At 49.1% G+C, this 12,167-nt stretch overlaps 1 protein-coding gene across 5 annotated transcripts in view; it reads left to right on the top strand.

The window, feature by feature from the left end:
* The first annotated feature begins 2,764 nt into the window (after window positions 1-2,764).
* Window positions 2,765-12,167, top strand: part of ZFR (zinc finger RNA binding protein) — a 72,249-nt gene continuing 62,846 nt past the window's right edge. For 2 of the 5 annotated variants that reach the window (XM_056112000.1, XM_056111999.1), the window contains exons 1-2: window positions 2,765-2,901; window positions 3,239-3,338. In XM_056112000.1, the coding sequence (XP_055967975.1) occupies window positions 2,865-2,901; window positions 3,239-3,338 (137 nt within the window). In that variant the 5' untranslated portion in view covers window positions 2,765-2,864. Of the gene's footprint in view, window positions 2,902-2,957; window positions 3,033-3,238; window positions 3,339-4,849; window positions 4,898-12,167 lie in introns of those variants that run through there. The other 3 variants (XM_056112001.1, XM_056112002.1, XM_056112003.1) reach the window with 3 other exon arrangements.

The following is a 12,167-nucleotide window of genomic DNA, read 5'->3' as shown; positions in this document are numbered from 1 at the left end:
CTGTGTCTTTGTAAGAGCTCCCGGGAGCAGGCTTGGCACCAGCACCAATGGAGGTATTGTTTCTGCTCTGGCAAAAGAGGGTGGAACGGAGCCTTAAACCTCAGGAGTGAATAAGTGAATTCTGATATATCCTTTTGTTGTTAGTGGCAGAGATGAAGAGCTAGAAGCTCTTCCTACCACCTCAGCTACCAGGGGAAGGGCCTGGGGCAATCTAGACCAGTGATATTCTGAAATCACATAGCCCAAAAAGGTGGGGGGGAGGGGAGAAAGAGAGAGTGAGAGAGCAAGAGAGACAGAGACAGAGACAGAGACAGAGGGAGACAGAAGGAGAGGAATAGAGAGAAAGAAAGGGAGGGAGGGAGGGAGAGGCAGGCTGGGGGACCGTGATGGGAGGAAACCTGGGGACATGGTACTGGTGCTGGGAAATGTACTCTGGTGGAGGGATGGGTGTTGGAACACTGTATGACTGAAGCCTAATCATGAACAGTCTATCTCACAGTGATTCAATAACAAAATCTTAAAAAAAAAAAAAAAAAAAGACAGGGAGAGTTTGCTCTGAGTCTTCGAGGCACAGACCTCGTATCTCACCGGTGCCACAAGGCCGTCATCAAACCACACCTGGGTTCCACTTGTTCAGCCAGGCGTGGGAAATGAGCCCTGCCACCTGATTTTCTCAGAGAGCCATGGAACACTGGCTGGAGGGAGGAATTGTTCTTTGCTGGCATGGAAAGTCCATCCTAAATCTTCCCCAGGTTTTTCTAGGTTCATTGCCGTCTCTCATAGCAAAAATACACAAATAAATAAATAAATAATTTCAAGAGGAGAATAATGGTGAAGCAGATTAAGTTTATGGGGGAGGGCAGGAAGGCAGGGGAAGGAGAAAGGGAGAGTGACAGAGAGATGGAGAGCAAACACAGGCCACTCCAGAGTGGAAGAAGCCAAGTATACATCCCAAGTAGATCTGCAGTGAATTCCCAAGATGGAGAATACAAGTTATAGGGTAAGAAGTACAAGACTCAGGGGAGATGCAGGCAAATGCCCACCCTTTCTTCTGCAGGTTACTAATGATAAAACTAATTTATATGCAGTTTTCCCAAACTGCCCCCCAAAGCCTGTTGCTAAGGGTGTTGCCAAGGGAGAGAGCTTGGAGCTGTTGATGGTCTCCTGATATTCTTAGCACGGCCTCAGTTCCGGCAGAGGAGTCTTTGCTGGGGTCCAGCCACACTGGGCCTGAAATTCTGCTTTTCAGTGATTTTCTGGGTTCCTCAGATGGATCCTGGGTCTCAGAGACCTTTGTGCCTTAAGACTGCTTTGGGTTCTAGACTCCCCCTCACTCCCCCCCAAGTAAATACCAGGATCCCCTATTTGTCTTCGTGCAACATTTTGTGTTTCTTTTGCATGCTCAGATCAGATACTGGAGGGAGGTGGTAGTCGAGGTATCTGTGACCGGTGTGGATTCGCCAAGGAGCGGGTGAAAAACGAGTAAGCGTGCACTGAAGGGAGGCAGGGGATGCGACAGCCTGAAGAGGGCTTGTAAGAGGAGGAAAATGGTTGGAAATGAACCAGGAGGGGAGGAGCGCCAGGCCCCATCCTCAGCACGACATAGGGTCCCCCAGAGTACCAGCGGAGCTACCCCTGAGCACTGAGCAGGAAGGGGCCCTAAGCATCCCCCCACCGTCCGAATAAAAACACCCAGCCCAACTCAAACCAATCCAGAAAAAGAAAAGAAAAGAAACAGGAAAGTAAAGAGAACCGCAGAGAAAGCAAGCAGAGGGCAGATGTGCGTGCCCCCGGAGGAGAAGCAGGGCTCAGTTCTTCCACACACTGTCAGGGCCCTCCCTTCCTCTCTCAACTCAACTCCCGGCCATCCGGGCTGCGGTGGGCACTCCCAAGTTAGGACCCTCCGCCTGCGTCCTCTCCCCAGAGTTAGTGCCCTCATTTCCTGCTGCTCTGCTCAGGAGCCCCCGACCCAGAGCCGAGACAGCTGCAAGCCCTCCGGCCGACAATCTGGCCCTCACCTGGCATCCTCCCTGCTTCCCAGCAGGCCAAATCCCATGGACGGCGGGGGGAAACTTTGGTCCAGAGCCCCTACGGACGTCCTGAGCCCAGTACTGTGCCTGACACTTGCAGGGGCGGGGGCTGGGGTGTCTATACCCACCGGTTGGTTCAGGACGGGGGCAGGGGTGCATGAGGACTGGGGCGGGGGGGGGGGAAGGCGGGCTGGTATTCGGGGTGTGCTTTCGGGCCATCGGAAACTGCCCGCTCTTGCCCTTCTGATTCTTTCTCCTTCCCTCCTCGCCTCCCCACTGAAGGCGCTGGGAGCCAGCAGCAGCTGGGACGCGGGAAATGAGAGCGAGCCGTCCCCTCCCCTCCCCACGCCACGCCACGCCACCCCACCCCACCACTTCACCCCCGCTCCGCTTCCGAGGTAAAAAGCAGAGCGGCGAGGAGCTTCCGAAAGGGAGCGAACAAACGTCCCGTCCCCGGGCCCAGCCCAGAGCAGAAAAAGTAAGAGGAGGAACGAGAAGGCGAGCAGACGTCACTCCCTGAAGCCACGCGCCCCGGCCGCCCCGCCACGCCGGCCGTCCCCTCCGGCCGCCACCTCCTGGAGGGGGGGGGCGGACAGCGCCGCCCGCCCCCACCCCCCCAGCTAGCGAGCCCGCTTCCCCGCCTCCTCCCTCCCGCCCCCCGGGGGCCGCGGCGCGGGGCGGCGAGCAGGAACTACAACTCCCGGCGTGCCCCGCGCGCGGCGCGCCTGCGCAGTGCGGCGGGAGGCGGCGGTCTGTTCTCCGCTGAGGAGGAGCGGGGCCGAGGAGGGAGGCAGCGGGTGAGAGTTCAGAGTTCAGCAGCAGCAGCCCGAGCCCATGATTCCCATATGCCCTGTAGTTTCTTTCACCTATGGTGAGTAGGCGCGGGCCCCCCCACCCCGCCGTGGGGGCCCGCCGCCCGGCCGCGGCCCCGGCCCGGGGTGGCGCGGGGGTTGGGGCTGGCGGCGGGGCGGCGGCGGCGGCCGCCACGGCCGGGGCGTGCGAGTGAGTGCGGGAGCGTGCGAGGCGGGCGGCGGGCGGCGGGGGCGGCGCGGCCGCGGCTCCTCACGGCGCCCCTCTCTCTCTCTCTCTCTCTCCCCCCCACCTCTCTCTCTCCGTGTGCCTCCCCTCCCGCGGCGTCCCTGCCCGCCCCCTCCCCCGCCGGCGCCTCGCCTCCCGCCATGGGACCCGACTCTCCGTGCCCGCCGCAGTGCCCAGCCGGCTGGGGGAAGATGCCAAAATGGCGACCGGCAACTACTTTGGATTCACCCACAGCGGGGCGGCGGCGGCGGCGGCCGCGGCCCAGTATAGGTAACGGCTCCCCCGCCCGCGCCCGGCCCCGGGGCCCCGGGGCCGCCCTCCCCCCTCCCCCGCGCCCCCTCCCCCGGGGAGCCCCCCACCCCGCCCCCGCGCCCGCGCACACACGCACACGCGGCCCCACCCCCCCCGCCCCCCGGGCCGCGGCGGCCGCGCGGGGCGGGGACCGGCCCGAGGAGGATGTGGGGACGTGGAGGGCCGGGCCCGGGGCCGGCCCCCGCCGCTAAAATGGCCTCCGGCCGCCCCCGCCCGGCCCGCCGCCCCCCCCCCCCCCCCCGGGGCAGGAGCGCGGCGCCCCGGGCGGGGGGAGGGGCTCCCTCCGGCCCTCCCCGCCCCCGCCCCCGCCCCCGCCCGACGGGGGCCCCGCCGCCCCGCGCGCGGCCGGCCGGGCCCGAGGCCGCAGGGCGGGCTGGCCGTGCGTGCGTGCGTGTGTGCGTGGGCAGCCCCGAGCCCCGGCCCCGCGCGGAGCGGCGGCCGCGCTGTATAAACACACCAACCAACCACCTGTGCATGGATGGGGTGGGGGGGGCGGGGGCGCGAGGGTGCTGGAAGAGACGGCGAAGTTGCTGGGGGCCGCCCGGCCCGGCCTGGCCTGGCCCGGCGCGGCCGGGGGCGGGGAGGAGCGTGTGTGGCGTTGTTTCGGTGCACCCCCACCCCCCACACCCCGAGCCGAGCCGCGGCCTCCCCTTGGCGGAGCTCGGGTTTCTGACGCCTGGGGGGGGGGCCCTTTGTGCGCCCTTATCTGGTTGGTGGGGAGGGGGCGGGGGGGGGGAAAAGGGGAGTGGGACACTGGGTTTTTTGGGGGGTTTTTTGTGTGTGTTGTTGGCATTTGTTACTTTTTTGGAGTCGGGCTGCAAAGGACTTGGGGGGGGTGGCTTCCTCCCCTCTGCCTCCCCCCCCCCCCCCCCGCAAAGTATTTGGCGCTGGGGAGATGCGTGTGCCCAGCGCCGTGTCGCGGTGGTCTGGGTGCGTGGCTGCCGCCCCGCGTAGTTTTTTTCCATCGACTTCGCAGACTTCCGGTGGCGGTGGCGGCCGCCGTGTCCTGGAAAGGGCATCGTGGGCAGCAGGCTCGGCCTCTGGATGGATGACGTTAGGGACGTGCATTATTTGGCCTTTCATTTTTGCTCGTCTGTAAAAATGAGATCTTGGGCAGGCTTGTGTTAAAAACGTGCGATGTTGAGCAACAAAGCTGCCCTATATGTGTGTGTGTATGTGTTTGTATGTATGTATTTATATTTCACGGAATTCTAATATGCTTTTTATTGTCATGGGTATTTTATGTATTTATATACGTGCGCGCATGCACACACACACAGAGCCACCAATTGACAGGAGGCCGTGAAGACCGTTTAAGGCTCCGTTATGTTACAGTGTTTAAACGTGCGCTTTATCGATGCAATTGGTATTATGCTAATTGTTGAATGCATGTGGTGTTTTTGCAAGTATCTGTATCTTGAGGCTCCTATTGGAGAACCAGCCTACAGATGACGAATTACCGGGGCAGAATCTCGAGACTTTCCGAACATTGATAAATGCCTTGCTTATAAGTTGTGGTAATTATGTAACAATCTTTGCTACTTTGACTCAACCTTTTAGGGCAGATAATTTTCGTGGGGAGAGGAAAATCAAATTGTATTTCCCTGGGAAATGAGATTGATAATCCGCATTTGTCAGATCTATTAAATACTGTGTGTTCAAGACAAGGCAGTCTTTAACCATTAAAAGGTTCGCTTTCATACTTAGTTTTCTATAACTGCGGGCAGAGATTTGTTAGATTCTTAACTGTTTATGAACTGCAGTGAAGTAGTTCTTTTCACAGTTTTTAAATCTAATGTGAATCGACAGATAAAAATGAGAAGGAATACCAATTCAAAATAGTCAAGTTTGTCCCACATTGAGAAGCATCAGAATTTCAGTTCCTAATTTTTCTTTAACTTGGAATCCTTAAAGTTCCTGTGAACTATAACAATCCCAAATGATTTAAATTGCTTGTAAAATGTATCCTTGTGCTCAGGAATCATCTATAGCTGGGTCGTTGAGACCTTATGGGGTCAGGGGATCAAACCCAAGTCAGTCTTATGCAAGGGGAGGAGCCTGCTTACTCTACCATCCATCACTGCAGTGGCTAAGACTAGAACTCATTTAACATTACTCAAAAGCAATGTTAATTAAGCAAAATGTTATCTACAAGCAAAACTAAGATGCTCATCTTTGTATCCAAATATAACATGGGCTGTTTCCTTTTTGTAAAATTTTTTTATTTTTGCTTTTTGGGTTACATTCAGCGATGCACAGGGGTTACTCCTGGCTCTGCACTCAGGAATTACTCCTGGCGGTGCTCAGGAGACCATATGGGATGCTGGGGATTGAACTGGACACTGTGCTATCGCTCCAGCCCCCCTTAACATGGGCTGTTTACTTCGAGTAGAAAGAAATAAGGCCCAGTTAGGAGATGTTAGAAAGGTCTCTAAGTTCTATTAACTTTCTGATTAACCAAGTCTTTTATTTGTATAGTGCATATAAACTTTTTTTGTGGTCAACATGTACTCACGTTCTTGTGACACATGTTTCTTCAGCTACTTAATGTTTTTCTTTCTGCTTTGTGTATTTGTGAGTGTGTGTGTGTGTATGTTTGAAGCAAGATAATTCTATTGAATGAAATTTACTTAGCAAGATGTAAGGGGAGAAAAAAAGAAGACCACTAATACAGGCTTCTCTGGAATGGAAAAATAGCCAACTTTATGCATTTTTAAAAGGCAAATAGGCCATGTTCAGTCATTTTTTCCACTCTTGGAAATGTAATCTTTTTCAGTGAGGAAATCAAAAGATTTTCTCAATTTTAAATTGTATGTATATGCGTGGGCTGGAGTGATGGCACAGTGGGTAGGGCGTTTGTCTTGCAAGAGGCCAACACGGCCGACCTGAGTTCGATTCCTCTGCCCCTCTTGGAGAGCCTGGCAAGCTACCGAGAGTATCTCGCCTGCACAGCAAAGCCTGACAAGCTACCCGTGACGTATTTGATATGCCAAACACTGTAACAAGTCTCACAATGTTACTGGGCCCGCTTGAGCAAATCGATGAACAACGGGAGGACAGTGACAGTGATGTATGTGCATATGCTTCTGATTGAGTGTTCTTTATTTAGGTTGCTCAGGGCAGAACAGATCTTGAAGCATGGTTAAAAAAAAAAAGGATGGCTTCATAGCCAAAAGGGAAACCTGATTGGATAAATAAGTAATCTACTTTTGTAGACTGATTACCTTTTTCTTTGAGAAGCTATGAGTTTTGGACAATTCTAGGGCTTGGAGAGGTAATACAGAGGTAAGGCACTACTTGCCTTGCTAGGACCAACCTGGCTTCATTTGTGTTCCCTCCCTACACCACCCAAAAAACCATTTTAGGCTAATCTAGTAATGATTCTTAGACTATACTTAAACAGAAGGACTCTAGAATAAGCAAAGAATGTGAGGAGAGATAATTCCTAATAGACGAACTTTGTAATAGCTTCATAGGACCAAAATCTTTTTTTTCCATTTCTTCATTAGCAATGATAAGAAATTCTCATTGGCGTTCTTCTTTAAATGACTCTGGGGCATACACAAATATGTATACATATATATAGCTTAAAATAATTTGATTTTAGCCTTTTCTTTGAAAGTTTTAAACAGCCAATTTATTGAGAAGGCTTCGTCATAATTAAGTACCATGTCATCTATCAAATAATTTAAATCTCAAGCCTGTGTTAATTAAACATTTTCTCCCTATTCATAACTCTTGGTGTGTATGTGTCATTGATAGCTGTAAGATATTTTAGATTTCTTTAAGTTAGTCACTTAATCATTTGGCAGCAGTATGCAAAAAAGAATACCCAAAACCACTCCATCTATAGTGTTTGTTGAATTAAAAGACTATGGGATGAAGACTGTATAAATTAGTATAATAGCATAGCCCCTCCCATCTTCTCATGTTCTTATAGTCAACAAATATTAAGTGAGTACTATTTAAGTGGTTTTTGACTAATGCCTGGACATTAGTTTAAATTAGGCATTTGCTAGTCTAAAGAACACGTCTTGGGGGCCAGAGCAATAGTACAGCCAGTAGGATGTTTGCCTTGCATGCAGCCAACCCAGGTTTGGTCCCCAGGACCCATACAGATCCACCCATCCTGCTGGGTGTGTGCCCCCAAAAGAAAAAAACAAGTAAACTGAAAAAGAGGGCATCTCATTTGATACTTCGTGAGATGTATTCAGGACATCTATGTGTTTCTAAAGGATATGTCTCTTCATATTGCTAAGAACCCTTAGGTCGTCTAATCAACGAGTGAAGTTTTCTTCAAAATGTTTTTTTCTGTAATTGGGGAGGGGGCGGGCATGCAGTTGCTGGTGCAAAAAAACTGAGGCTCCTGCATGCAAAGCATGCCCTCTAGTCCTTTGAGTTATCTCCCTAGTTCTGGATTTTCCATTTTTAAATTTGCCCCACCCTCTCCCCCTCCTTTCCTCCCCTCCCCTCCTCTCCTTCTTTCCTCCTCTCCTTGAACTGTAGTATTAAGAATAAGGCTTCATGGGCTGGAGAGATAGTAAGGTTAGTATAGGGTTTAGGATACTTACAGCATGCCCAAACCCCTACCCATCCCCCAGAATATTGTGTTTTGGGGGGGGGAATATAAAAATCACACTAGTAAGGTACAGAAAAGGATTAGTTACTGAGAAATGGGCTGTGGGGGTGTGGATAACAGATTAATGGGTTTGTGGTTTTTGTTTTTTTAATTTATTGGGAGGATTTGAAGTGAAGTTTTTAAGGAAGAGAGGAAGTAGTAAAGATCTTCCCACAGCATGGGAGGGGGAGGCGTTAAGGGGATCATCCTGAATATGGTTTTATTTTGTTTTTAATTTATTTTAGTTAAGGGAATGTATTTACAATGATGTTGGTATGGTCTTTTTTTTGCTTTTTGCTTTTTGGGTCTCATCCGGCGATGTACAGGGGTTACTCCTGGCTCATGCACTCAGGAATTACTCCTGGCGGTGCTCGGGGGACAATATGTGATGCTGGAAATCGAACCCGGGTCAGCCACATGCAAGGCAAACGTCCTACCTGCTGTGCCTCAGTGTTGGTGTGCTCTTGGTGTATTCAACTACTTCACCACTACCATACTGCTCAGGACACTCTGCCTCAGCCCCTGGGACAAATCAAGTCCTGATCCCCTTCCAATCTGGCCTGAATTTTTTGTTTTGTTTGGGGCCACACCACTCTGCTCTGGGCTTATTTCTGGCTCTGCTCTCAGGGATCAGTTCTGGTAGATTCAGGGGACCAGGTGGGGCACCAGGGACCCAATCTGCATTGGCCACGTGCAAGACAAGCACCCTACTCACTGTACTCTCTCTGGGCCCCTGAATTTTATTATTATTATTATTTATAGTAATCGTGATTTGCAGTGCTGTCAGTAATAGGATTTCAAGCATGCAGCATAAAACAATCACCAGCGTCCATTTCTCTTTGCTGTTGCTGAACATGTTTTTTAAACTAATGGTAGTGATGAAAATTTACTGGCTCTTTAAAATCGTATCTGCTAATTTTGTCAGCTTCTCCATTGTTGAATCAGAGATCTTTAAATTTATACTGCACAAATGAGTTTGAAATCATGAAAATTTCTTTCCAAAAGGATTGTTGGTATTACACTGATACTCCATTGTAAATATTTCTTAACAGCCTTAAGGATAGGGCAAATCAAAATCTCCAAAATAGAACGTTTAAGTTGTGTGTGTGTGTGTGTGTGTGTGCGCGCGCGCGCGCGCGTGTGTGCGCGTTGTAAACTGCTTTGTAATATACTACAGTGAAAACTTGAATTTGAAACTAGTTAGACTTGGAATATGAATTCCATTTCCATCTTCAGTTTCTTGACCTTTTTGGAGAAATAACCTTAACCTTTTCTTACCTAATGCCTCAGGGTTAAGAGTAAATGTAAAGAGATTAGAGCAGTAGCAGATAGGATACTTACCTTGTATTTGGCTGAACTTTGTTTGATCCTAGGCACTCCCTCCTCCCCTTATGGTCCTGCCAGTAATGATACGTGAGCACAGAGTCAGGGGTAAGCCCTGAATACTGCCAGGTTTAGCCCCAAAATAGAAGATTTGACATAAAACTTCCTGGTGTAAAACTTCCCACAGCAGTGCTGATTTTCAATAGGCATTTGCTAACGTTGATTTTTTTGTTGTTGTTGTTGATACTTAAAACTATTATAAGAGTTTTAAAAGATCTCTAGTTGATGTCTGTTGTGTATCTAATACATAGGTATACCTCATTATTTTTGTTTCCTAGAGCATGTAAAAATTTAGTGTGCATTATATATGCATTAAGTATAAAGTAGCACTATTAAGACAGTGTACATTTGGGGTCCAGAAAGATATTCAGGGGTTATGGTTAAGGTTTGCCTTGCAAATAGCTTACCCAGACTGTCCATCCCCATCATTGCGTCTGATCTAAGCACTACCAGGAGTGATTCCCAAGCATTTTCAAATTTGACATAACCCTTGCTCCTATCAAATATCTTTTAATCAAGTTCATTGGAGGAGGAAGGAAGGTCAATGCTGAGAGGAGTCATCTGGCTTTCTGAAACACACACCACCACCACCACCACCACCCCCACTTTGGTCAAATATAAACATGCATTAATTATTATTTGGGGTCTTAGGGGTGAGGAACCACAACCCTGATTGTACTCCGGGCTTACTCCTGACTCTCCACTCAGGGATCACTCCTGGCAGGGCTCAGGATACTCTGGGGTGCCAGGAATTTGTGCTAGTAGGCAAGTGCCATACCTACTATACTGTCTTCAACCCCCTCGCCTGGAGTTTTTTGTTTTTGCTTCTGGGTCCACACCCAGTGATGCTCAGGGCTTACTCCTGGCTCTGCACTCAAGGATCACTCCTGGCAGAATTAGTTCAGGGAACCACGTGGTATGCTGGAGATTGAACCTGGATCCACTGCATGCTAACCCAATACCTTAATTTAAAAGTACTTTATTGCTTAAAAAAAAATACTGTCTGGGCATGTTTTATGCTAAGGACAGCTCTTATGTTCATCATGGGTCCTAGTGCATGAGGGTGATGATGTCTGAAAGTTGGGTAGCTCAGGGAATTTTCTTAAAATAAAACAATGGGTGGGGCCAGAAAGATAAGAAGAAAGGCATTTACAGAACCAGTTCAAATCCCTGGCACCAGTCACTGCCAGGAGTATGGCCCAGCCCCTCTTCGCTCCCCAAAAATAAAACAGTGAGCCAAAAGGATAGCTCAGCAAGCCGAGAGCAAGCTGCAGGCCCAGATTCAATCCCAAGCACCACATAATTCTCCTTTTCTGCTGTGAACAACCCCCAAACACAGAGCTGCGAGTCATTCTCAAGTACCATCTCCTGTAGCTCCCAAACAAAACAAGACAATAGCATTTACTACTACCTGTTAACACTTTTTTCACAGGAGATCTCTTTAGCAGCGGTTTGTTGGCAGTGCTTTTTGTCAAGATTTTTTAATTGAAAAATTGGGCTGGAAAGCCCAAAGGCAGAGTGATGGCATGTGGCATTTTACTCACAGGACTTCTGAAATTATAGACAGTCATCTCAAAATCACTGCCACTGTTACATCAACTAAGATTATATAATATTCTAAACCATTTGTTGTTATTTAACAATGTTTATATCATCTTCAGTAGATTTCATCGCTAGAATTAATTTTCATTTTCTTGATCCATGGGAACAGTTCCTCATACACATTTTATTTATCATATGCTCATACAAATTCTATCATGAGGTCAATTAATTTGATCACATCTTAATGCTCCACTTCTAATCCTGGTTCTCTTGCTCTTTTCACTATATCTAATTATTCTTCCATTGGAGTCTTGAATCAGAATAGTCTGGGGTGGGGGTGGGGGCGGTGTCCCACACTTGGTGGTGATCAGGGTTTTATCCAGCTATGCTCAGGGTGTTCCTAGTAGTGCTTGGAGTGTGCATGGGACAGACAGGACTAACCTGAACACCTTATGGCGCTGGGGATTGAACCAGGGACTCTGACATGCAGAGCTTGTGCACTCGACCATAGAGCTAACCAGCTACCTGGCCCCTGTCCTCTGAAACTTTGAAGATGGGCGTTAACATCTCTTTAGCTGTGAAAGTTTTAGATGGCATCTTTTTTTGCATCACAAATTAATCATCTTAAAATTCATTGTTTGGTGTAGTCAACCTTGTCATTTATTTTAGCAAGTCCATCTAGCTAACTTGCTGCAATTTCTACATCAAATAGAAACTTGACCTTGCATTTTTCATGTTACAAAGATGGCTTGTGAACCAAATTTAGCTTCAGGCTTCTGCAGTTTCCTCACTTCTTTGCCTTTATAGAGTGAAGAGCACTTGCTCAGTATTGACTTTGGTATAAGGAATGTTGTAGCTGGTTTGTTCCTCTGTCCAGACCAGTCAAATTCTTCTCCCTGACAGCAGTAGGACTTGTCTCTAGAGGAGCACTTCTTTCCTTCAAAAATTTAACTTTAGAGGCTAGAGAAATAAAAGTACAGAGGGTAGGACATTTGCCTTGTATGCAGCTAACCCGGTTTGCTCTCTAACACCCCTTGTGGTCCCCGAACCTGCCAGGAGTGATCCCTGAAAAATAGGGGGGGAAACTTAACTTTGCAGGCCTAGGATGTGGCTTAGAGGTAGAGCATATTCTTAGATGTGTGAGGCCTTAAGGTTTGATCCATAGTATCCACTTTTTTTTTTTAAGATCTGAAAAAAGACCTTTACTGGGCTGTAAGGATTTCAGTGTCAGTTTAATAGGGAAG

Source organism: Sorex fumeus, unplaced genomic scaffold (assembly GCF_029834395.1).
Source record: "Sorex fumeus unplaced genomic scaffold, SorFum_2.1 ptg000015l, whole genome shotgun sequence".
Classification (NCBI taxonomy): domain Eukaryota; kingdom Metazoa; phylum Chordata; class Mammalia; order Eulipotyphla; family Soricidae; genus Sorex; species Sorex fumeus.
The sequence above is the reverse complement of the archived record's forward strand: the minus strand, read 5'-3'. Positions and strand labels throughout refer to the sequence as shown.